Here is a 26,221-nt window from a genome sequence, read left to right as displayed (position 1 = left end):
AGAAATAGTAACTCCTAGAAATGAGGCTTGGGTCAATGCCAGGAGGAGGGGTAAGAAGCAATCGGGAAGACAATCCCCTGGGGCGGTTCCCCTCCATAATAGGTTTTCGGTGCTGGAGGCTACAGTTGAGGAGGAATCAACTGAGCATAGAGAGCAGATCTCTGGGGGTGAGCCGAGTGAGAAAGCTCAGGTGGTTAGGGGCTGTAAAAGACTGGGCCTTGTGATTGGGGACTCCACAATTAAGGGGACAGATAGGAGGGTCGGAACTAAAGGTAGGGACTCAGGGTTGGTGTGTTGCCTACCAGGGGCTGGGGTCCGGGATGTGTCTGACAGGGTATTCAGGACTCTTAGGGGGGAGGGAGATAAACCACAAGTTATTGTACATGTGGGGACACACGACATAGGGAGGATAGGGGAAGGGGATATTAGGCAGGGATTTATGGAGTTGGGGTGGAAACTAAAGGCCAAGACTGACAGAGTGGTTATCTCTGGACTCTTGCCTGTACCACGGGATAGTTTAGAGAGGAATAGGGAGAGGGAAGGTTTGAATTCATGGCTGAGGGGATGGTGCAGGAGGGAGGGGTTCAGGTACTTAAGCAATTGGGGCTCGTACTGGGGAAGGTGTGACCTCTATGAGAAGGATGGTCTACACCTTAATCAGAAGGGGACCAATATCCTGGGGGGTAAATTTGCTAAGGCCATGCAGGGAGGTTTAAACTGATTCGGGGGGGGGGAGGGATCCTGAGTAGTGGGGCTGAAAGTGAGGGATGCATGGATGGGGACTGCAATGCACGGCATTGCAGAGGTGGGGTGGAGCAGGGTTTGAAATGTGTATACTTCAATGCCAGGAGTATTCGCAATAAAGTGGGTGAACTTGCAGCGTGGATCAGTACCTGGGACTTCGATGTTGTGGCTATTTCAGAGACATGGATAGAGCAGGGGCAGGAATGGATGCTGCAGGTCCCGGGGTTCAAATGTTTTAGTCGAAGTAGGGAAGGAGGTAGAAGAGGGGGAGGGGTAGCATTATTGGTCAGAGATTGTATCACAGTGTCAGAGAGGAGGTTTGATGAGGACTTATCTGTTGAGGTAGTATGGGCGGAGATTAGAAATAGGAGAGGAGAGGTCACCCTGTTGGGAGTCTTTTATAGACCTCCTAAAAGTTCTAGAGAGGTTGAGGAAAGGATTGCGGAGTCAATCCTGCTTAGGAGTGAAAGTAATAGGGCAATTGTTATGGGGGATTTTAACTTGACTAATATTGACTGGAATTGTTATAGCTCTAGCTCGTTAGAGGGGTCAGTTTTTGTTCAAAGCGTGCAGGAAGGTTTTTTGACTCAGTATGTAGACAGGCCAACTAGAGGTGAGGCTATATTGGATCTGGTGCTGGGAAATGAGCCAGACCAGGTGCTAGACTTGGAAGTTGGTGTGCATTTTGGTGATAGTGACCACAATTCGGTTACGTTCACCTTAGTGATGGAAAGGGATAGGCTTGAACCTCGGGCCAGTGGTTTTAGCTGGGGGAAGGGTAATTATGAGGCTATTAGGAGAGAATTAGGAAACATAGGTTGGACTAGGAGATTACAGGGACTGGGAACGTCCGACATGTGGAGTTTTTTCAAGGAGCAGCTACTGCGAGTCTGTGATAGGTATGTCCCTGTCAGGCAAGGAGGAATTGGTAGGGCTAGGGAACCGTGGTGCACCAAAAAAGTTTCTTTGTTGGTTAAAAAGAAAAAGGAGGCTTATGTTCGGATGAGACGTGAGCACTCGGGTAGTGCACTAGAAAGCTTTAGATTGGCTAAGAGGGAGTTGAAGAGCGAGCTTAGAAGGGCTAAAAGGGGACATGAGAAGACTTTGGCGGATAGGGTTAAAGAGAATCCTAAGGCGTTCTATAGGTATGTCAAGAACAGAAGGTTGGTTAGGGCAAGTTTAGGGCCAGTTATAGATGGCAGAGGGAAGTTATGTGTGGAACCGGAGGAGATTGGTGAAGCATTGAACCAATATTTCTCTTCGGTGTTCACGCAAGGGGACATGAATATAGCTGAGGAGGACACTGGGTTGCAAGGGAGTAGAATAGACAGTATTACAGTTGATAAGGAGGATGTGCAGGATATTCTGGAGGGTCTGAAAATAGATAAATCCCCTGGTCCGGATGGGATTTATCCAAGGATTCTCTGGGAGGCAAGAGAAGTGATTGCAGAGCCTCTGGCTCTGATCTTCAGGTCGTCGTTGGCCTCTGGTATAGTACCAGAAGATTGGAGGTTAGCGAATGTTGTCCCATTGTTTAAGAAGGGGAACAGAGACTTCCCCGGGAATTATAGACCGGTGAGTCTCACTTCTGTTGTCGGCAAGATGTTGGAAAAAATTATAAGGGATAGGATTTATAGTTATTTGGAGAGTAATGAATTGATAGGTGATAGTCAGCATGGTTTTGTGGCAGGTAGGTCGTGCCTTACTAACCTTATTGAGTTTTTTGAGAAAGTGACCAAGGAGGTGGATGGGGGCAAGGCAGTGGACGTGGTATATATGGATTTTAGTAAGGCGTTTGATAAGGTTCACCATGGTAGGCTTCTGCAGAAAATGCAGATGTATGGGATTGGGGGTGATCTAGGAAATTGGATCAGGAATTGGCTAGCGGATAGGAAACAGAGGGTGGTGGTTGATAGTAAATATTCATCATGGAGTGCGGTTACAAGTGGTGTACCTCAGGGATCTGTTTTGGGGCCACTGCTGTTTGTAATATTTATTAATGATCTGGATGAGGGTATAGTTGGGTGGATTAGCAAATTTGCTGATGACACCAAAGTCGGTGGTGTGGTAGACAGTGAGGAAGGGTGTCGTAGTTTGCAGGAAGACTTAGACAGGTTGCAAAGTTGGGCCGAGAGGTGGCGGATGGAGTTTAATGCGGAGAAGTGTGAGGTAATTCACTTTGGTAGGAATAACAGATGTGTTGAGTATAGGGCTAACGGGAGGACTTTGAATAGTGTGGAGGAGCAGAGGGATCTAGGTGTATGTGTGCATAGATCCCTGAAAGTTGGGAATCAAGTAGATAAGGTTGTTAAGAAGGCATATGGTGTCTTGGCGTTTATTGGTAGGGGGATTGAATTTAGGAGTCGTAGCGTTATGTTGCAACTGTACACAACTCTGGTGCGGCCGCACTTGGAGTACTGTGTGCAGTTCTGGTCCCCACATTACAGGAAGGATGTGGAGGCTTTGGAGAGGGTGCAGAGGAGGTTTACCAGGATGTTGCCTGGTATGGAGGGGAGATCCTATGAGGAGAGGCTGAGGGATTTGGGATTGTTTTCGCTGGAAAGGCGGCGGCTAAGAGGGGATCTTATTGAAACATATAAGATGATTAGAGGTTTAGATAGGGTGGATAGTGATAGCCTTTTTCCTCTGATGGAGAAATCCAGCACGAGGGGGCATGGCTTTAAATTGAGGGGGGGTAGTTATAGAACCGATGTCAGGGGTAGGTTCTTTACCCAGAGGGTGGTGAGGGATTGGAATGCCCTGCCAGCATCAGTAGTAAATGCGCCTAGTTTGGGGGCGTTTAAGAGATCCGTAGATAGGTTCATGGACGAAAAGAAATTGGTTTAGGTTGGAGGGTCACAGTTTTTTTTTAACTGGTCGGTGCAACATCGTGGGCCGAAGGGCCTGTTCTGCGCTGTAATGTTCTATGTTCTATGAAATAACCACCATTGGATCTACTATTTCCAGGGCTACTTCCTTAAGTATTCTGGGATGAAATTATCAGGACCTGGAGATTTATCTACCTTCAATCCAATCAATTTCCCCAAAACCATTTCTCTTCTAATGCTGATTTCCTTCAGCTTCTCACTAAAACATGTTTCTCTCAGCATTTCTGGTACATTATTCATGTCTTCCTTTGTAAGGACTAAAGCAAAGTACAAATTTATTTCCTCAGCCATTTCTTTATTTTCCGTTATGAATTCTCCTGTTTCTGATTGTAAGAGGCCTACATTTGTTTTTGTCAATCTTTTTTCACTTTACATATCTATAGAAACTTTTACAATCAGTTTTTATGTTCCCCACTAGCTTACTTTCATACTCTATCTTTCCCTTCTTAATCAATCCCTTGATCCTCATTTGCTGAATTTTAAACTGCTCCCAATCCTTAGGCCTATTGCTTTCTCTTGCCAATTTGTATGCTTCTTCCTTGAATAGAGTCATAGAGGTTTACAGCTTGGAAACAGACCCTTCGGCCCAACTTGTCCATGTCACCTTTTTCTTTTAAACCCCTAAGCTAATCCCAATTGCCCGCATTTGGCCCATATCCCTCTATACCCATCGTACCCATGTAACTATCTAAATGCTTTTTAAATGACAAAGTTGTACCCGCCTCTACTACTACCTCTGGCAGCTTATTCCAGACACTCAACACCCTCTGTGTGAAAAAATTGCCCCTCTGGACACTTTTGTATCTCTCCCCTCTCACCTTAAACCTATGCCCTCTAGTTTTAGGCTCCTCTACCTTTGGGAAAAGATATTGACTATCTAGCTGATCTGTGCCCCTCATTATTTTATAGACCTCTATAAGATCACCCCTCAGCCTCCTACGCTCCAGAGAAAAAAGTCCCAGTCTATCCAGCCTCTCCTTATAACTCAATCCATCAAGTCCCGGTAGCATCCTAGTAAATCTTTTCTGCACTCTTTCTAGTTTAATAATATCCTTTCTATAATAGGGTGACCAGGATTGCACACAGTATTCCAAGTGTGGCCTTACCAATGTCTTGTACAACTTCAACAAGACGTCCCAACTCCTGTATTCAATGTTCTGACCAATGAAACCAAGCATGCCAAATGCCTTCTTCACCACTCTGTCCACCTGTGACTCCGCTTTCAAGGAGCTATGAACATGTACCCCTAGATCTCTTTGTTCTGTAACTCTCCCCAACGCCCTACTATTAACTGAGTAAGTCCTGCCCTGGTTCAATCTACCAAAATGCATCACCTTGCATTTGTCTAAATTAAACTCCATCTGCCATTCATCAGCCCACTGGCCCAATTGATCAAGATCCCGTTGCAATTGGAGATAACTTTCTTCACTGTCCACTATGCCACCAATCTTAGTGTCATCTGCAAACTTACTAACCATGTCTCCTATATTCTCATCCAAATCATTAATATAAATGACAAATAACAGTGGACCCAGCATTGATCCCTGAGGCACACCGCTGGTCATAGGCCTCCAGTTTGAAAAACAACTCTCTACAATCATCCTCTGGTTTCTGTCAAGAAGCCAATCTTGTATCCATTTAGATACCTGACCCTGGATCCCGTGAGATTTAACCTTATGTAACAACCTACCATGCTGTACCTTGTCAAAGACCTTGCTAAAGTCCATATAGACAACATCAACTGCACTGCCCTCATCTACCTTCTTAGTTACCCCTTCAAAAAACTCAATCAAATTTGTGAGACATGATTTTCCACTCACAAAGCCATGCTGACTGTCCCTAATCAGTCCTTGCGTCTCTAAATGCCTGTAGATCCTGTCTCAAAATACTTTCCAACAATTTACCCACCACAGATGTGAGGCTCAGTGGCCTGTCGTTCCCAGGCTTTTCCCTGCAGCCCTTTTTAAACAAAGGCACAACATTTGCCACCCTCCAGTCTTCAGGCACCTCACCCGTGACTATCGATGATTCAAATATTTCGGCTAGGGGACCTGCAATTTCCTCCCTAGCCTCCCACAATGTCCTGGATACACTTCATCAAGTCCTGGGGATTTATCTACCATGATGCCCTTTAAGACTTCCAGCACCTCCTTCTCTGTAATATGTACACTCCTCAAGATATCTCTATTTATTTCCCCAAGTTCCCTAACACCCATGTTTTTCTCAACAGTAAATACTGACGAGAAATATTCATTTAGCATCTCACCCATCTCTTGTGGATCCGCACATAGATGACCTTAAGAGGTCCTACTCTCTTCCTTGTTACTCTTTTGCCCTTTATGTATTTGTAGAAGCTCTTTGGATTCTCCTTTACCTTAGCTGCCAAAACAATCTCGTGTCCCCTTTTTGCCTTCCTGATTTCTCTCTTAACTCTACTCCTACACCCCCTATACTCTTCAAGGGATTCACTTGATTCCAGCTGCCTATGCATGCCATGTGCCTCTTTCTTCTTCTTGACCAGGGCCTCAATATCCTGAGTCATCCAGCCTTGTCCTTCACTCTAAGAGGCATGTGTTTACCCTGAACCCTGGTTAACACACTTTTGAAAGCGTGCCACTTACCAGTCGTCCCTTTGCCTTCCCACAGACTCCCCCAATTAACTTTTGAAAGTTCCTGCCTGATACCACAAAATTGGCCTTGCCCCAATTTAGAATTTTAACTTTTGGGCCGGACCTATCATTCTCCATAGCTATTAAAACGAATAGAATTATGGTCACTGGTCCCAAAGTGATGCCTCACTAACATTTCTGTCACCTGCCCTTCCTTATTTCCCAAGAGGAGGTCAAGTTTTGCCCCCTCTCTAGTCGGGCAATCCACATACTGAATGAGAAATTGCTCCTGAATACACTCAACAAATTTCTCTCCATCCAACCCTCTAATACTATGGTTGTCCCAGTCAATGTTGGGAAAGTTAAAATCTCTGACCCTATTTTTCTTGGAGCTATCTGTAATCTCCTTACATATTTGCTCCTCAATTTCCCACCGACTATTTGGGGGGCCTATAGTACAACCCTATCAAAGTGATTTCCCCCTTCTTATTTCTCAGTTCTACCCATATAGACTCAGTGGCCGAACCCTCAGATATATCCCCTCTCAATACGGCCGTGATGCTTTCCCTAATCAAAAGTGCAATTCCCCCTCTTTTACCTCCTGTTCTATCTTTCCTGTAGCATCTGTAACCTGGAACATTGAGCTGCCAGTCCTGTCCCTCCTTTGTCATGTTTCAGTAATTGCTATAATATCCCACTCCCACGTACCCATCCATGCCTTGAGTTCATCTGCCTTGCTTGTCAGGCCTCTTGCATTGAAATAATTCCAGTTTAATCTGGACTTCCCTTGTTCTCCGTCTTGCTTTTGCCTGATCCGTCTGGTACTAGGATTACTGACACTGCCTTTACTACTTCATGTGCTCTCTTTAACTTCTGTGCTGTCCTCAAACTTCTCTTCTGTCTCCCTACTGCTTTAGATCCCACCCCCCTGCCAAACTAATTTAAACCCTCCCGAGTGGCTCTGGCAAATCTCCCCGCCAGGATGTTAGTCCCCCTTCAGTTCAGATGTAACCCATCCTTCTTGAACAGGTCAGCCCTTCCCCAGAAAAGATCCCAATGATCCAAAAATCTAAATCCCTGCCCCCTGCACCAGCTCTCAAGCCAGGCATTCATCTGCCTAATCCTCCTATTCATACTCTCACTAGCACGTGGCAGCGGTAGTAATCCTGAAATTACTACCTTCGAGGTCCTGCACTTTAGCCTTCTGCCTAACTCTCTATATTCACATTTCAGGACCTCATCCCTTTTCCTACCGATGTCGTTGGTACCAATATGTACAACGACCTCTGGCTGCTCACCCTCTCCCTTAAGAATGTCCTGCAATTGCTCAAGAGACATCCTTGACCCTGGCACCAAGGAGGCAACACACCATCCTGGAGTCTCGATTGCGGCCACAGAAATGCCTGCCTGTGCCTCTAACTGGTGAGTCCCCTATTACTACTGCTCGCTTGCTCTTTGCCCGACCCTGTCCCACAGCAGAACCAGCTGTGGTGTCACAGGCCTGGCTGCTGCTGGTATCTCCCCCTGACAGGCTATCCCCCTCAACAGTATCCAAAACGATATACCTGTTTGAAAGGAGAATAGGCACAAGAGACTCCTGCACTACCTGTCTGCCTCTCCTGGCGGTCACCCATCTACCTGTCTGAACCTGTGGTGTGACAACCTCCCTGTAACTAGTGTCTATCACACTCTCTGCCTCCTGATATTATCACTCTCTGATATTATTTCTAATTTCCCTTGTAAGCCATGGTTTGGCCACAATTCTCTTACCACTCTAGCACCAAACAGGAATAAACAACTTCTGGAGTTCACCTATTTGTTCTTTAAATGCCTGCCACTGTCTGTTCACTGTCTTTTCTTTCAGTAATGTCTCCCAGTCCATCATGGCCTATTCATGCCTCATACCATCATAGTTAGCTTTAGTGAGATTCAGGAGCCTGGTCTCAGAATCAACTACATCATTATCCACCATGACAAAGAATTCTATCATATTATGGTCACTCGTCCCCAAGGGTTTCCTCACAAATAGATTGCCAAATAATCCTTTTTCATTGCACAACTTCAACATATTGCTCCAGAAACCCATCCCATATGCACTCCAGAAATTCCTCTTCTATTGTACTGTGACTAATTTGACTCTCCCAATCTATATACAGATTAAAGTCGCCCATAATCACAGATTTTTCCCAACATTACCATTGCAGTTTGGTGGTCTGTATACCACCCCTACCAATGTTTTTTGCCCCTTGTTGTTTCTTAACTCAACCACATCATCTATGCTAATAACTTTCTTCAATATCATTTTTAATCAACAATGCAACTCCACCACCTTTTCCTTTCTATCTGTCCTTCCTAAACACTGAATAGCCTTCAATGTTTAGTTCCCGTACCGCTCCGCAATGCCAACTATATCATACCTCTTTACATCTATCTGCGCAACTAATTCATCCATTTTGTTTCAAATGCTCCGAGCATTCAGGTACAAAACCTTAAGGTGGGCACTTTTAATGTTTCTTTTCCCTTTCCTATTATTTTTTACTCCGTCCTTATCTGGCCCTTGATTTCGCTGTCTATCACCTTCCTTATTCTCCTTACTGTATTTTCCCTTTTGTTCTTAATTCCCCTTGCTCTGAATCCTTGCAAAGGTTTCCATCCCCTGCCATATTAGTTTAAACCCCCTCAACCACTCTAGCAAGTACCCCCCCCCCCCACCCCCCCCAAGGGCATCAGTCCCGTTCAACAATGCAAGGGAATAGACAATGAACACTCGGACATATAGAAGACCATAGGGACCTTGGGGTGCATGTCCAAAGATCTCTGAAGGCAACAGAACAAGTAGATAAGGCGGTTAAGAAGGCATATGGGATATTGACCTTGATTTGCCAAGGCATAGAATGTAAGAGCAGGGAGGTTATGATGGAGCTGTATTAAATGCTTGTTAGGCCACAACTAGAGGACTGTGTGCAGTTTTGGTTGCCACAATATAGGAAGGATGTGATTGCACTAGAAAAGGTGCAGAGGAAATTCATCAGGGTGTTGCCTGGGTTGGAATGTTTCACCTATGAAGGGAGGCAGGCTAGGCTAGGGTTGTTTTCCTTAGAGCAGAGAAAGCTGACGACGACCTGATTGAGGTGTACAAAATAATGAAGGACATAAATATGGTAGCTGGGAAGAATTTTTTTCCCTGAGTAGAGGGGTCAATAACCCAGGATATAGATTTAAGGTAAGGGACAGGAGATTTAGAGGGACTTGAGGAAAAGCCTTTTCATCCAGAGGGTGGTGGGAATCTAGAACTCTGCTTGAAAGGGTGGTAGAGGGGAGAACCCTCACAACATTTAAGAAGCATTTAGATAAGCACTTGAAACACCACTGCATACAAGGCTAGGGACCAAGAGCTTTTTCTGCTGTAAAACTCTGATTCTACAAATGAAGCAGTACAAAATGGTCCACCAGCAGCTTTTCAAGGGCTGTTTGTGATAGGCAATAATTGCTGCCCTTAATCCCAGGAATGACTATTTAAGAGAAACACAAGTCTAAACATGGACAGAGTGCAGGATAGGGTGAACCTTGGAAAGGCTGAAGTTTTCATAGGGATTACTAGGATAATCATAAATCATAAGTGCATGATAAAGTAGGATTGAGTCAGCACGGCTTTGTCAAGGGGAAGTCATATCTGACAAATCTGTTAGAGTTCTTTGAGGAGGTAACAAGGAAGTTAGATAAAGGAGAGCCAGCGGACGTGATTTATTTAGATTTCCAGAAGGCCTTTGACAAGGTGCCGCATAGGAGACTGTTAAATAAGTTAAGTGCCCATGGTGTTAAGGGTAAGATCCTGGCATGGAGAGATGATTGGTTGACTGGCAGAAGGCAGAGAGTGGGAATAAAAGGCTCTTTCTCAGGATGGCAGCCGGTGACTCGTGGTGTGCCCCAGGGGTCAGTGCTGGAACCACAACTTTTCGGAGTATACATGAATGATTTGGAGGAAGGAACTAAAGGCACTGTTGCTAAATTTGCAGATGATACAATGATATGTAGAGGGACAGGTAGTATTGAGGAAGCAGGGGGGTTGCAGAAGGACTTGGGACAGGTTAGGAGAGTGGGCAAAGAAGTGGTAGATGGAATACAATGTGGAAAAGTGTGAGGTTATGCACTTTGGAAGGAGGAATGGAGGCATAGACTATTTTCTAAATGGGAAAATGCTTTGGAAATCAGAAACACAAAGGGACTTGGGAGTCATTGTTCAAGATTCTCTTCAAGTTAACGTTTGCAGTTAGGAAGGCAAATGCAATGTTAGCATTCATGTCGAGAGGGTTAGAACACAAGAGCAGGGATGTACTTCTGGGGCTGTATAAGGCTCCGGTCAGACCCCATTTGGAGTATTGTGAGCAGTTTTGGACCCCATACCTAAGAAAGGATGTGCTGGCCTTGGAAAGGGTCCGGAGGAGGTTCACAAGAATGATCCCTGGAATGAAGAGTTTGTCGTATGAGGAACGATCGAGGACTCTGGGTCTGTACTCGTTGGAGTTTAGAAGGATGAGGGGGGATCTTATTGAAACTTACAGGATACTGCGAGGCCTGGATAGAGTGGACATGGAGAGGATATTTCCACTAGTAGGAAAAACTAGAACTAGAGGGCACAACCTCAGGCTAAAGGGACGTTCCTTTAAAACAGAGATGAGGAGGAATTTCTTCAGCCAGAGTGGTGAATCTGTGGAACCTTTTGCCACAGAAGGCTGTGGAGGCAGGGTCATTGAGTGTCTTTAAGACAGAGACAGATAGGTTCTTGATTAATAAGGGGATCAGGGGTTATGGGGAAAAAGTAGGAGAATGGGAGTGAGAAAAACATCAGCCATGATTGAATGGCGGAGCAGACTCGATGGGCTGAGTGGCCTAATTCTGCTCCTATGTCTTATGGTCTTATGGGTAATCCAATTCCTGCCAACATTTACACTCCACTTGAGCTTCTTCCTGTCTTACTTCTATTCCCTTCTCCTGATATACTTATTCAGTCTCCCCTTAAATTAATCTGTACTATTTGTTATGGTTGCGAGTTCCATATTCTCATCATTCTCTGAGAAAACCAATTATTTACAAACTTCGTATTTTTTAGTAACTACCTTATGTTGATGACCACTAGTTTTACTCTTCACCACAAATGGAAGCATTCTATTTGTCTATTCCACTTATTCAGAGGTTACCAGCATGGAAACAGGCCCTTTGGCCCAACTTGTCCATGTCGCCCAGTTTTTACCACTAAGCTAGTCCCAATTGCCCGTATTTGGCCCATATCCCTCTATATCCATCTTACCCATGTAAATGCTTTTTAAAATACAAACTTTTACCCACCTCTACTACTGACACTGGCAGCTCACTCCAAATGGGGACCCCCCTCACAGCCAGTCTTATGCTCTCTGTGCCCACCATGGCAAGGATGTGGCAATGGTTGGCAGCTCATTGAGGTGGCACATGGCACTGGGATTCGTGTTGCTTTGCCAGCGTCCAGTCTCATGGGGACACAAGTTGCTAGGAAGGAGTGGATAACATTACACTATCCCCTCCAACACACCCATTTTGCTTTAGAGCTAGTGGTTATACTTGCAGGGGCTGAGGCGGAGGAGGGAGATAGCAAGGACAACCCAGGGTAAAGGCCGCAGCAGGAGGATAGTGGGCTGCCAATAAGGACCAGGATGCAGCCACCTATCAATCGGAGGGTGGGGCCAGAGGACATTGGAGATGGAGACCCAGGGTGTACAGGACCCACATGTGCTTTCATGGGTTGTCAGACAGCTCCAGTTCAGTAGACAGACAGTCTAGCAGAGGACACCTGATCCCTTTGGCAGTGAAGGTGAAGGCGGCCCCGAACCTTTTCACCACTGGGTCATTCCAGGCCTCCAGCAGTGACCTCTGTGGCATCTTGCAGTCCTCTGCACACAAGTGCATCTGTGAGGTGATTGTACGCCCAGGCAGCCAACTACATCCACTTCAACATGGGCCGGGCCGAACAGGATGCCCGGGCTGCAGGCTTCACTGTCATTGCTGGGATGCCCCATGTGCAGGGGGCTATCAACGGGATGTACGTTACCTTGCGGGTACTGTACGTTCTGGGGGTGCCCTTCATCAATAGGAAGGGGATGCACTCACTTGACGTTCAGATTGTGTGACCACCTTCTGAATGTCATGCGTGTGTGTACATGCCACCCAAGGAATGTGCGTGCCAGCTACATCTTGTATAGCCAAGACATCTCTGGGATATTTGAAGACAAGCCCAGGCTGCTGGGATGTCTCACGGGGGACAAGGGCTACCCGCTGCGGTCATGGCTGATGATGCCAGTGCAGAGGCCCCAGACCGATACGGAGATCTGCTATAATGAGACTTAGGCTGCCACCCAGTCTATCATCGAGTGGTGCATTGGGCTCCTGAAGATGCAGTTCCTCTGCCTGGACTACTCTGGAGGGGCTCTCCAGTAGAGTCCCAAGGGTCTTGTACATCGTGGTGGTCTGTTGTATCCTCCACAATGTGGTGCATGAGCGGGAAGACATCATAGAGGAGGAGGAAGGGGACCAGGTGGATGCCCCTGCGGAGGAGGTGGACCAGGTGGATGTAGAGGATAAGGCCAAGAAGGAGCCGGAGGATGGAGAAGAGGTGGTTGCAAGGGTCCGCCAGGGCAGGATGGTGATGGAGACCCTCATTGTTGCAAGGTTCTCTAAGGTGTGGTGTCCCGCAGCTTCAAAGCCTAACTGCCCCCCCACCCCACCCCACACCTACCTATTGTCCACATCCTACGCCATGGGTTTCATTGACATCATCCCAGGGTAATGGGCCTGGCTTGGCTGTGTTATTGGCTCAAGCAGGAGTGTGATAATGATTCACTATGCGGCACGTTGAGGATCTCAGACAATCCATCAGCGGTGTGGGCTGGTGACCTTGATTTGATATTTGTCACATGTATTAACATACAGTGAAAAGTATTGTTTCTTGTGCACTATGCAGAAAAAGCATACCGTTCATAGAGAAAAAAACGAGAGAGTGTAGAATGTAGTGTTACAGTCATAGCTAGAGTGTACAGAAAGATCAACTTAATGCAAGGTAAGTCCATTCAAAAGTCTCCCAGCAGCAGGGAAGAAGCTGTTCTTGAGTCAGTTGGTATGTGACCTCAGACTTTTGTATCTTTTTCCCAAACGGAAGAAGGTGGAAGAGAGAATGTCCGGGGTGCGTGGGATCCTTAATTATGCTGGCTGCTTTGCCGAGGCAGTGGGAAGTGTAGACCGAGTCAATGGATGGGAGGCTGGTTTGCGTGATGGATTGGGCTACATTCACGACCTTTTATAGTTCCTTGTGGCCTTGGGCAGAGCAGGAGCCATACCAAGCTGTGATACAATCGGAAAGAATGCTTTCTATGGTGCATCTGTAAACATTGGTGAGAGTCGTAGCGGACATGCCAAATTTCCTTAGTCTTCGGAGAAAGTAGAGGTTTTCTTAACTATAGTGTCGGCATGGGGGGGGGACCAGGACAGGTTGTCGTTGATCTGGACACCTAAAAACTTGAAGCTCTCGACTCTTTCTACTTTGTCCTCGTTGATGTAGACAGGGGCATGTTCTCCTTTATGCTTCCTGAAGTCGATGACAATCTCCTTTGTTTTGTTGACATTGAGGGAGAGATTATTGTTGCCGCACCAGTTCACCAGATTCTTTATCTCATTCCTGTACTCTGTCTTGTCATTGTTTGAGATCCGACCCACTATGGTGGTGTTGTCAGCAAACTTGAAAATCGAATTGGGAGGGAATTTGGCCACACTGTCATCGGTGTATAAGGAGTATAGTAGGGGGCTGAGAACACAGCCTTGTAGAGCACCGGTGTTAAGGATGATCGTGGAGGAGGTGTTGTTGCCTATCCGTCCTGATTGTGGTCTGTGAGTTAGGAAGTTCAGGATCCAGTCGCAGAGAGGTGCCGAGGCCCAGGCCACGGAGTTTGGAGATGAGTTTCGTGGGATAAATGGTGTTTGGAAGGACAAACCAAAGTAGAACGTATAGGGCAAATGGTAGGACTCTGAAGAGTGCAGTTGAACAGAGGGATCTGGGAACACAGGTACAGAATTCCCTAAAAGTGATGTCACAGGTGGATAGGGTCGTAAAGAGTGCCTTTGGTACATTGGCCTTTATATATCGGAGTATCGAGTATAAAAGTTGGAGTGTTATGGTAAGGTTATATAAGGCATTGGTGAGGCCGAATCTAGAGTATTGTGTACAGTTTTGGTCACCTAGTTACAGGAAGGATGTAAATAAGGTTGAAAGAGTGCAGAGAAGGTTCACAAGGATGTTGCTGGGACTTGAGAAGCTGAGTTACAGAGAGAGATTGAATAGGTTGGGACTTTATTCCCTGGAGCATAGAAGAATGAGGGGAGATTTGATAGTGGTGTATAAGATTTTGATGGGTATAGATAGAATGAATGCAAGCAGGCTTTTTCCACCGAGGCTAGGGGAGAAAAAAACCAGAGGGCATGGGTTAAGGGTGAGAGGAGAAAAGTTTAAAGGGAATATTAGGGGGGCTTCTTCACGCAGAGTGGTGGGAGTGTGGAATGAGCTGCCGGATAAAGTGGGAAATGCGGGGTCACTTTTAACATTTAAGAAAAACTTGGACGGGTTCATGGATGAGAGGGGGTGTGGAGGGATATGGTCCAAGTGCAGGTCAGTGGGACTAGGCAAAAAATGGTTCGGTACAGACAAGAAGGGCCAAAAGGCCTGTTTCTGAGCTGTAATTTTCTATGGTTCTATGGCTGAGCTGTAGTCAATAAATAGGAGTCTGACATTGGTGTCCTTGTTATCTAGGTGTTCCAGAGTTGAGTGCAGGGCCAGGGAGATGGCGTCTGCTGTGGACCTGTTGCGGCGATTGGCAAACTGTAGTGGATCCAGGTAGTCTGGGAGGCTGAAATTGATTTGTGCCATGACTAGTCTTTCGAAGCACTCCATAATGATGGATGTAAGAGCCACCGGCTGATAGTCATTAAGGCACGTTGCTTGGTGTTTTTTAGGTACCGGGATGATGATCACCCTCTTGGTGACCCTACAACTTCTTAACCTTATGTGGCCTAGTGCTACGTCTAGGTGTCCCTCAGGATGCACATCAGAGGTGGAGGTGGTTAGCTGCGTTCCACACCCAGAGGCCTGTGATGCTCTTGGTGGGCATCCCCTGTCTCACCTGTAGGATGCAATAACATTTTAGTGAATTTATAAAGTGACAATTGTCAAAACCCTAACTAGTGCATGCCTTCACCCAGGCCCTCTTGGTGACCCTATAACTTCTTAGCCTTATGTGGCCTAGTGCTACATCTAGGTGCCCCTCAGGATGCACATCAGAGGTAGAGGCAGTCAGCTGCATTCCACGCCCAATGGCCTGTGATGCTCTTGGTGGGCGTCCCCTGGGGACCGGGACCTGGAGGGTTCTGGACGATTTCCAGGTATCATGGATATAGCAGCATCATCCTCTTCAGCCGGCTGCCTGTGAGATGCAGCGGTGTCAGGAAAGGGGGATTCGGAATGACTGGGACAGCTGGGGTCTCCTGGGTGGAAGGCTCCGGCTTGGGCTCCAGCGCTTCCTCCTCCCTCAGGGTGCTTGCTGGTCCCTGGAACACTTGGGGGAACGGTGGGGCAGCTGGAGTGAGCTACAGAGGTCTTGGTGTCTGCACCATGGTGTGTGAGCCCTCAGTGATGGCCCTCTGAGCGTCTGGACCAAGCTCTGGATCACCTCAATGATTGCCCTCCGAGACTGGGCTATGCTCTTGCGGCCCACTGCCAGTGCCCTCTGGAACTGGGACAAGCTGTCGAGGCCCTCAGCCATGGTACCCGGAGACTCAGCCATACCTTGGACCCTGCCACTCATGGCTACCACTTCCTGCCCCAGGCTGTCCACTGGAGTCACCACTCTTGCAGTGTTGGCCTTGGTGCCACACAATGCCAGCATCACCTCCTGTGCCTGAAGGCTGTGGGACTCCTCCAAACAGCCTTGCAGTTTTACAGATTACTGACATCCCCTCCTGCAATCCTTGGCTCTGCTTCTGCATCTCCAGTAGCTTTGGGAGAACTAATCCCAGCGGCTCGGCACCTGGCTGGGGGATAGCTGTCTCCTTGGCTCCAGGAGACCTCGGTCTGCTCAAGCCCTCAGACGTTCCACCTGATGTGCATCTGCAGCTGTGTGGTGCTCACTAGAAAGTACCCCAGAAGTCTCACCACTAACATGTACCACCGAGGTGACTGTATCTGCGCTGATGGATGGTGCGTGTGATATTGTGTCGACTGATTGGTGCTTTCCTCAAACGTTTCTTCAGGGCTTTCCTCCAAGTTTTCCTCAGACCTTTCATCTGGTGTGTTGATGGGGGGTCGCAGGGGTGATGCCAACTCTTGAAGTGTCAGCCTTATTGGGGTTGTCTCCTTCAAAAGATATATGGTTCAGTGCAAGGGAGGGACAAGTATGTGGATAGATTGCAACTTACTTGAGATAGGTTATATGAATGAAGGTTTTGTGGCTCCTCACTTCTTGGCGCACGCCGACCTGTCGGTCACAGCTCTATCCTCAGCTTCCTCTGATAGCTCTATGGCACGCTCCACAAAGGGAGTCAGGAGATGCAGCTCAGGGTCCCCACTGCGCTTCTTCTCCTGCTCCCTCCTATTATGGGCCATATTCTCCTGTGACGGGGGTTGCCAGAGGGGTTGGAGGATGGTACTAGGGGGTTGGGTGCTGGAAGACGTGGGGTGCGGAAGTAGACATTCCAGGTGCCACATACGGGACTGACAGCAGGATGGGATGGGCACTGATCTTTGCTGCTCTAATAAGGTCACTCATTTTCTTTCTGCATTGGCCCCCGGTCCTCTGTGTCAGTGCGAAGGTACTGAAGGTTGCTACCACTGCTAACCAGGCCGCATTTGCAGTCCAACCCCTGGGTCAACGACCATCTCAGAGGAAGAAGATGGCCCTCCTCTCCATGACATCCAGCAGCCGTCCCAACTCTTCCTCCATAAACCGCGGGACTGCTGTACAAGGTGCCATCTTCCTGGCATGACTGAAGGCGAGTACATCGATAATGTTTAAATGCACCTCCCTTTTGTTAACAGCACACAGCTGCAGCCACTTTGGGCGAGTCACGCACCTGGAGCCTTCATGCCAGTGTGATTTGCATGGAGGCTCTTTTATTGCAGTAAATGCCAAGATTGTGATGTGGAGATCGCTGAAGAAACCGGCGCAGAAAACTCCTATTTTCTTGCTGTTAAGACACTTTTGACTCTTCGAAAATGAAAATATGACTCTTCGAAAATGAATACTGGTATATTTCGGTGCATACCTTTAGTCTTTTTAAAGGGGTCAAATACTTCATGTTATATGAACCTTTGAGCTGCTTATTTCACAACAAATTAAGATAAAAAGCTAAAATTGTGACTGAACTCAGTCTCCACCTAGTATAATTGCCCTTGACAGAATAATAAACACAGTACACACCGTTGCAAAGGGTCATTTTGCTTAATTTAAAACAAATTACAACTACCTTCCTACAATCTTCTGAGGCTGGCAAAACAATTGCCCTTGGAACTTGCTGATCAAAAATTAAAACTGACTGCCAGTGAGTGTTTTGTTTTCTTTTTAAATCCTCCCTTTCGGATAGAGGATCCACACCAAAGCTCGCCATTACGAAGAACTAATTTCAGAGCATTAACTTCACAACCTGCTGTCTGTCGTTCACCACCCCAGACCGGGGGAGGGGAGGGAGCAACGTGGGCGCACACGTTGCCTCCAACGTCGGTCCCCAGAGCTGCCGTCGGCGTAAAGCAGCGCGTCGCTATTAAAGGGAGCGAGGCAGCGCCGCTCGCGCTAGTTCCGGTTCGCTGGGCGATCGTTTCGTTTTGAATCCTTGCCTTTAGTGCGGGTGCTTGGCGCTCGAGCTGCGGAGAGGCGGCGGCGGCTGGAGCCGGGCCGAGAATGGTGATCGGAGGACGATGGTGTTCGAATCATTAGTGGTCGAGGTTTTGAACCGTTTCTTGGGGGATTACGTGGTGAACTTGGACACCTCGCAGTTGCAATTAGGAATTTGGGGAGGTATAGTTTATGACCCGAGTGTCAGTTTTATATCCGATAGCCATATAACGACTGAGTGCTTGACAAGTACCTGCGTGAGCAGCTTGCTGTCACTGGGTGTGGATCTCGGCACCCTGGTGAGAGGGAGTGACCCACCCACCAGGATCCTGCAGTAAAGTGCACCATGGCAGGCAATTTTGTTACTGTAAAAAAATGATTTTAAGTAGTCTGTAATTACCCCCAAAATGTCATTGTTTTGCGTATTGGTTATTGAAATATTTCATGACTTGCAAAGCTGCAAGTAGATTTTTGTGCACATGCTGTTTCGGTATTGATTGGCTTTATGTTCAGATCGTTTCAGATTTTAGCCACTGCACGTACATTAGTGAAACATTTACCGCTAGCAATTTAATTTGATACAGAGCAAGAACTTAACATAGGGTGTGCTTTATACATGTCGCCCTTTTTTTTTTGTATTTTCATTCCAATTCAATCAAATCAAGTCCAATTCAGAGTCTCAGCAAGTTGAGATATTCCCGATCCAAGCTGACAAGACAGGGCTCTCACCTCCTGTCTTGGGCTTGATCTACATGATCCAAGCTGATTGGAGTAGGCATTGCATCTCCTCCAAGGCTTGATCTCATTTGCATCTTTGCCAAAAGCCTGAGATGCCGCTTTTAAAAATTGCTTCAAATGAAGCTAAAATGTAATCTAATGACTTCAACCAAGCACAGCATGTCGATACTACACTTGATCTTAGCCCTCGTCCATACATTATATAGCTGTCTGCACGATGTCTGTTCATTCCCTGTTTTAATGGTTCAATATATACAATGTGATGAATTAATTTAATCGTCATAGTGTACACATTTCATTCTTTTGTGAATGTTGAAACAAATTTGAGGTACTAGATCAAGTTGAAAAAAAAAGTGCACGTAAACATTCTCATTAACTCGTCAGTAGCAAGTTTGAAATAACATAATCCAAGAGTAGTAAACTTTGAAAACCAGGATTGATTAGTTATACAGCCTGAAATGCAATCCAATTTCTTGCAGTTTTGTTTTCATTTTAACTTAGTGTTGTACTTTCATCTCTTCAGTTATTTACCTTTGTGGTTTTATTACTGTCGTTATGGCTCTGTCAGATCACTGGAAAATATACATTGTAATTTTGCAGTTCTGATTGCAGTGGACAGTTTAACTGAGAAGTAATATGTTTAAAAATCACTAACATTGATAATTTTTAATGCCAGAGAAAGGACAAGAGCTGCTGGATGTTATAAGCAGTCTATAATGGCCTCGAGGCCAGTGTAAAATGGGAAAAGTTTATTATTATCGTTAAGTTTGAGCAGCATAGCCCCATCCCTAGTGAGTGCATTGGAAGGGTTTGTTTGCAATCAAATATGACAAATATCTCGGAATTACTAGATTTCTGCATGCTTGACTAGATGGGTGAAATTAGAAGATTGTATTGGAAGCAGTTGAGAGAAGGTTCACTAAGCTGATTACTGGGATGAAGGAATGTTGTGCTGGTTGGGCCTATGCTCAGTGGCATTTAGAAGAATAAAAAGTAATAAAAGGGAACTTAACAGCTGGCAGCATGGTGGCACAGTGGTTAGCACTGCCGCCTCACAGCGCAAGGGACCCACGTTCGATTCCGGCTTGGGTGACTGTGCGGAGTCTGCACGTTCTCCCTGTGTCCGCATAGGCTTCCTCTGGGTGCTATGATTTCTTCCCGTAGTCCGAAGATGTGCGGGTTAGGTTGATTGGCCATGCTAAATTGACTCTTGGTGTCAGTGAAATTTGCAGGATGAATATGGCCTGGGTGGGATTGTCGTCAGTGCAGGCTCAGTGAGCCGAATGGTCTCCTTCTGCACTGTAGGGATTCTTCTATGAAGCCGTTAATGAGCTGCATTGGATGACAATACTGGGAGTCTTAACTCTCATAGATGAGGCCATAGATGGATTTCAGCAATGGTGGCTGCAGTAAAGAAAAATGGCACTGTCAGGATATGTATTGACCCAAATAAAAGTAAACCAGTGCAGATCTAAAAACAGAAAATGGTGGATAAACTGCTTTTCGAAGAATCATTTGGATTCCAGATATTAAATCTGTTTCGCTCCACAGATGCTGGAACTCCTACTGAATTTATCCAGCATTTTCTGTTTTTATTGTACGTTGACCCAATTCACTTAAATAAGTTGCTGCTCAGATTTCTTCATCCTAGGAAGACAATGGACTAGGTGAGCCAGATCCAGATAAAACAACATCTATCCGACCGATGACCATTCCCATGGACCAGTGTACTTCCTTGGTATGACAAATTATCTTTCTAAGTTCAATCCATGTTACAGTGAGGTCACTGTACCTCTTTGTCAGCTCCTCCACCAAGAAGTTGAATCGTGCTGGCAGGAGCACCACACAGCAGTCTTCAATAGACCCACACAGGCCTTTTAGCTCCACTGCTGCTACAGTTTTTTGACATTTGAGCACCCTTATCAGCAGGTGCCTCCTAACAAGGACTTGACAGTCTGCATCCAGAGTGGCAGGCCAATAAGCTTTGTTTAAGGGCCCTCATGACACTGACCCATTATGCTCAGATCAAAAAGTGACTACTTGCACTAGTGTTCGCCTGTCGAAAATCTCATGACTTCATATATGGTCAACTGACATCAGTCCCACATTATCCTAAACAAGCCTCTTCATACTGCTAAAGCTATAACGTGACAATCTGTGTTATCTACAAAAGCGTTAAGGAGCTGTAATTAGCTGATGTTCTTCCTAGAGTTTCCTACCCACTGCAGACCAGGCCGATCGTGGGGAAAACACAGACATGTCGATAGAGGTGTAAAATCAAAGATCCCTTGCAGGCAGACATCACATGCAGACAACTGCACACATGAGGGGTTGGCCTGACTCCTCAGGGCCATTTCCCCAGGAGGTCAGCACATTCTTTGCCATCAGAGATGAACTTGCAATACAGGATGGACTAATACTGCTTGGCCAGCAATTTGTCATTCCTATTTCTCTTTGGAGGTACTACACCCAGCAACTTCACCAGGGGTGCATTCAGTTGGAAACAAATGGACACATGCCAACATGGAGAGGAAAATTTCCAGATGTGCACCATGCAGTACACCCAAGCAGCGTTAAACAAAAGAACTGCTGAATCTACATGAAGTCCTGGAACTCGCATAGTCATTCACAGAGCGACATTTTTGAATGGAATGGTAAACAGTATTTGGTCTTGGGCCATAAGCAGAATTAAGCCATTCGGCCCATCGAAACTGCTCTACCATTCAATCATGGCTGATATGATTCTCATCCCTATTCTCCTGCCTTCTCCTCGTAACCCTTGATCGATCCCCTGATTGATCAAGAACCTATCTATCTCTGTCTTAAGGACACTGAATGAGCTGGCCTTTACAACCCTCTGTGGCAATGAGTTCCACAGATTCACCACCTTCTGGCTGAAGAAATTCCTCCTCATTTCAGTTTTAAAGGAGCATCTCTTCCCTCTGAGGTTGTGCCCTTGAATTCTAGTCTCTCCTAGTGCAAACATCCTCTCTTTGTCCACTTGATCTAGGCAACCCCCCCCCCCCCAACTCATCCTTCTAAACTTCGAGTATAGACCTAGACTCCTCAACCGCTTCTCATATGACAAATCCTTCATTCCTGCGATCATTCTTGTGAACCTCCTTTGGACCCCCTCGAAGGCCAGCACATCCCTCCTTAGGTCTGGGGCCCAAAACTGTTTACAATACTGTGGTTGTAAGATGGTTGTGGTTGCGGAGGGTCAGTCATCTCAGCTCCAGGACATCTCTGCAGGAGTCCCTCAGGGTAGTGTCCTAGGCCCAACAATCTTCAGCTGCTTCATCAGCGACCTTCCCTCCATCATAAGGTCAGAAGTGCGGATGTTCGCTGAATGTTCAGCACCATTCGCGACTCCTCAGATACTGAAGCAGTCCATGTTCAAATGCAACAAAATCTGGACAATATCCAGGCTTGGGCTGACAAGTGGCAAGTAACATTTATGCCACACAAATGCCAGGCAATGACCATCACCAATAAAGACATTCTAACCACTGCCCCGTAACATTCAATGGTGTTACCATCACTGAATCCCCACTGTCAGCATTCTTGGGGTTACCATTGGCCAGAAACGCAACTGGACTTATCACATAAACACAGTGGCTACAAGAGCAGGTCAGAGGCTAGGAATACTGCGGCGAGTAACTCACCTCCTGACTCCCCAAAGCCTATCACCATCTACAAGGCACAAGTCAGGAATGTGATAGAATACTCTCCACTTGCCTGGATGGGTGCAGTTCCAACAACAATCAAGAAGCTTGACACGACCCAGGATAAAGCAGCACGCTTGATTGGCACCACATCTACAGACATTCAATCCCTCCATCACCAACGCTCAGTAGCAGCGCTGTGTACTATCTACAACATGCACTGCAGCAATTCACAAAAGACCCTCAGACAGCACCTTCTAAACCCATGACCATTTCCATCTAGAAGGACAAGGGCAGCAGATACATGGGAACACCACCTGCAAGTTCCTCTCCAAGCCACTCGCCATCCTGACTTGGAAATATATCGCCGTTCCTTTGCAGTCTCTGGGTTAAAATCCTGGAATTCCCTCCCTAACGGCATTGTAGGACAACCTACAGAACATGGACTGCAGCGATTTAAGAAGGGAGCTCACCACCACCTTCTCAAGGGCAACCAGGGGCAATAAATGCTGGCCAGCCAGTGATGCCCATGTCCCACAAATGAAGAAAGAAAATATTCCAAATGGGGTTTGACCAGAGCCTTATACAGCCTCAGCAGCACATTACTGTGCTCGTATTCTAGCCCTCTAGATATGATTGCTAACATTGAATTTGCCTTCCTAACTGCCAACTGAACCTGCATGTTAGCCTTAAGAGAGTCCTGAATCAAGACTCCCAAGTCCCTTTGTGCTTCAGATTTCTGAAGCCTTCCCCATTTAGGGAATAGTCCATGCCTCTGGGAAAGTCGTGCTTGATGAACTTGTTGGATTTTTATGAAGATGTGACTAGTGTGGTTGACGGAGGGGAACCGGTGGATGCGGTGTTTTTGGATTTTTAAAAGGCGTTTGATAAGGTGCCCCACAAAAGGTTGCTGAAGAAGATTGGGTCACAGAGTTGGGGTAGGGTGTTAGCGTGGATTGGGGATTGGCTATCCGACAGGAAGCAGAGAGTCGGAATAAATGGGTGCTTTTCTGGTTGGCGGATGGTAACTAGTGGCGTGCCGCAGGGATCGGTACTGGGGCCTCAACTATTTACCATTTTATATAGACGATCTGTCGGAGGGGACTGAGTGTAGGGTAACAAAGTTTGCAGACGACACAAAGATAAGTGGAAAAGTGAATCATGTGGAGGGCGTAGAAGGTCTGCAGAGAGATTTGGACAGGCTGAGTGAGTGGGCGAGGATCTGGCAGATGGAGTATAACGTTGACAAATGCGAGGTTATTCACTTTGGAGGAAATAATAGCAAATTGGATTATTATCTAAATGGAAAAAAGTTACAACATGCTACTGTGCAAAGGGACCTGGGGGTCCTTGTGCATGAGACGCAAAAACCCAGTCTGCAGGTGCAACAGGTGATCAAGAAGGCAAATGGGATGTTAGAACATAGAACATAGAACATTACAGCGCAGAACAGGCCCTTCGGCCCACGATGTTGCACCGACCAGTTAAAAAAAAAAACTGTGACCCTCCAACCTAAACCAATTTCTTTTCGTCCATGAACCTATCTACGGATCTCTTAAACGCCCCCAAACTAGGCGCATTTACTACTGATGCTGGCAGGGCATTCCAATCCCTCACCACCCTCTGGGTAAAGAACCTACCCCTGACATCGGTTCTATAACTACCCCCCCTCAATTTAAAGCCATGCCCCCTCGTGCTGGATTTCTCCATCAGAGGAAAAAGGCTATCACCATCCACCCTATCTAAACCTCTAATCATCTTATATGTTTCAATAAGATCCCCTCTTAGCCGCCGCCTTTCCAGCGAAAACAATCCCAAATCCCTCAGCCTCTCCTCATAGGATCTCCCCTCCATACCAGGCAACATCCTGGTAAACCTCCTCTGCACCCTCTCCAAAGCCTCCACATCCTTCCTGTAATGTGGGGACCAGAACTGCACACAGTACTCCAAGTGCGGCCGCACCAGAGTTGTGTACAGTTGCAACATAACGCTACGACTCCTAAATTCAATCCCCCTACCAATAAACGCCAAGACACCATATGCCTTCTTAACAACCTTATCTACTTGATTCCCAACTTTCAGGGATCTATGCACACATACACCTAGATCCCTCTGCTCCTCCACACTATTCAAAGTCCTCCCGTTAGCCCTATACTCAACACATCTGTTATTCCTACCAAAGTGAATTACCTCACACTTCTCCGCATTAAACTCCATCCGCCACCTCTCGGCCCAACTTTGCAACCTGTCTAAGTCTTCCTGCAAACTACGACACCCTTCCTCACTGTCTACCACACCACCGACTTTGGTGTCATCAGCAAATTTGCTAATCCACCCAACTATACCCTCATCCAGATCATTAATAAATATTACAAACAGCAGTGGCCCCAAAACAGATCCCTGAGGTACACCACTTGTAACCGCACTCCATGATGAATATTTACTATCAACCACCACCCTCTGTTTCCTATCCGCTAGCCAATTCCTGATCCAATTTCCTAGATCACCCCCAATCCCATACATCTGCATTTTCTGCAGAAGCCTACCATGGTGAACCTTATCAAACGCCTTACTAAAATCCATATATACCACGTCCACTGCCTTGCCCCCATCCACCTCCTTGGTCACTTTCTCAAAAAACTCAATAAGGTTAGTAAGGCACGACCTACCTGCCACAAAACCATGCTGACTATCACCTATCAATTCATTACTCTCCAAATAACTATAAATCCTATCCCTTATAATTTTTTCCAACATCTTGCCGACAACAGAAGTGAGACTCACCGGTCTATAATTCCCGGGGAAGTCTCTGTTCCCCTTCTTAAACAATGGGACAACATTCGCTAACCTCCAATCTTCTGGTACTATGTTGGCCTATATCGCAAGGGGAATAGAATATAAAAGCAGAGATGCCTTGCTGCATCTGTACAGGGCATTGGTGAGGCCGCAGCTGGAGTACTGTGTGCAGTATTGGTCCCCTTATTTGAGGAAGGATATATTGGCCTTGGAGGGAGTGCAGAGAAGGTTCACCAGTTTGATACCAGAGATGAGGGGTGTTGATTATGAGGAGAGACTGTGCAGATTGGGTTTGTACTTGTTGGAATTTAGAAGGCTGAGGGGGGATCTTATAGAGACCTATAAGATAATGAAGGGGCTGGATAGGGTAGAGGTGGAGAGGTTCTTTCCACTTAGAAAGGAAGCTAGAACTAGAGGGCACAGCCTCAAAATAAAGGGGGGTCAGTTTAGGACAGAGTTGAGGAGGAACTTCTTCTCTGAGGGTGGTGAATCTCTGGAATTCTCTGCCCACTGAAGGGGTGGAAGCTACCTCGTTGAATATGTTTAAATCACGGATAGATGGATTCCTGATCAGTAAGGGAATTAGGGGTTATAGGGATCAGGCGGGTTAGTGGAACTGATCCACTTCAGATCAGCCATGATCTTATTGAATGGCGGGGCAGGCTCGAGGGGCTAGATGGCCTACTCCTGCTCCTATTTCTTATGTTCTTATGTTCCTACCAAAGTGCATAACCTCACAGTTTCTCACACTGTATTCCATCTAGCACTTCTTTGTCCACTCTCCTAGTCTGTCCAAGTCATTCTGCAGCTTCCCCACTTCCTCAACACAACCTGTCCCTCTACATATCTTTGTATCATTCGTAAATTTAGCAACCATGCCC

At 46.5% G+C, this 26,221-nt stretch overlaps 1 protein-coding gene across 3 annotated transcripts in view; it reads left to right on the top strand.

Annotated features, from left to right (window-relative positions):
* The first annotated feature begins 18,048 nt into the window (after positions 1–18,048).
* The window catches only part of vps13a (vacuolar protein sorting 13 homolog A), a 434,277-nt gene continuing 426,104 nt past the window's right edge, over positions 18,049–26,221 (top strand). For all 3 annotated transcript variants that reach the window (XM_078214517.1, XM_078214516.1, XM_078214518.1), the window contains exon 1: positions 18,049–18,324. In XM_078214517.1, the coding sequence (XP_078070643.1) occupies positions 18,225–18,324 (100 nt within the window). In that variant the 5' untranslated portion in view covers positions 18,049–18,224. The remainder of the gene's footprint in view (positions 18,325–26,221) is intronic.

The sequence above is a fragment of the Mustelus asterias genome, chromosome 6 (genome assembly GCF_964213995.1).
Source record: "Mustelus asterias chromosome 6, sMusAst1.hap1.1, whole genome shotgun sequence".
Taxonomy (NCBI): domain Eukaryota; kingdom Metazoa; phylum Chordata; class Chondrichthyes; order Carcharhiniformes; family Triakidae; genus Mustelus; species Mustelus asterias.
Note: the sequence above shows the minus strand (reverse complement) of the source record. Positions and strands in the feature narration are given on the sequence as shown.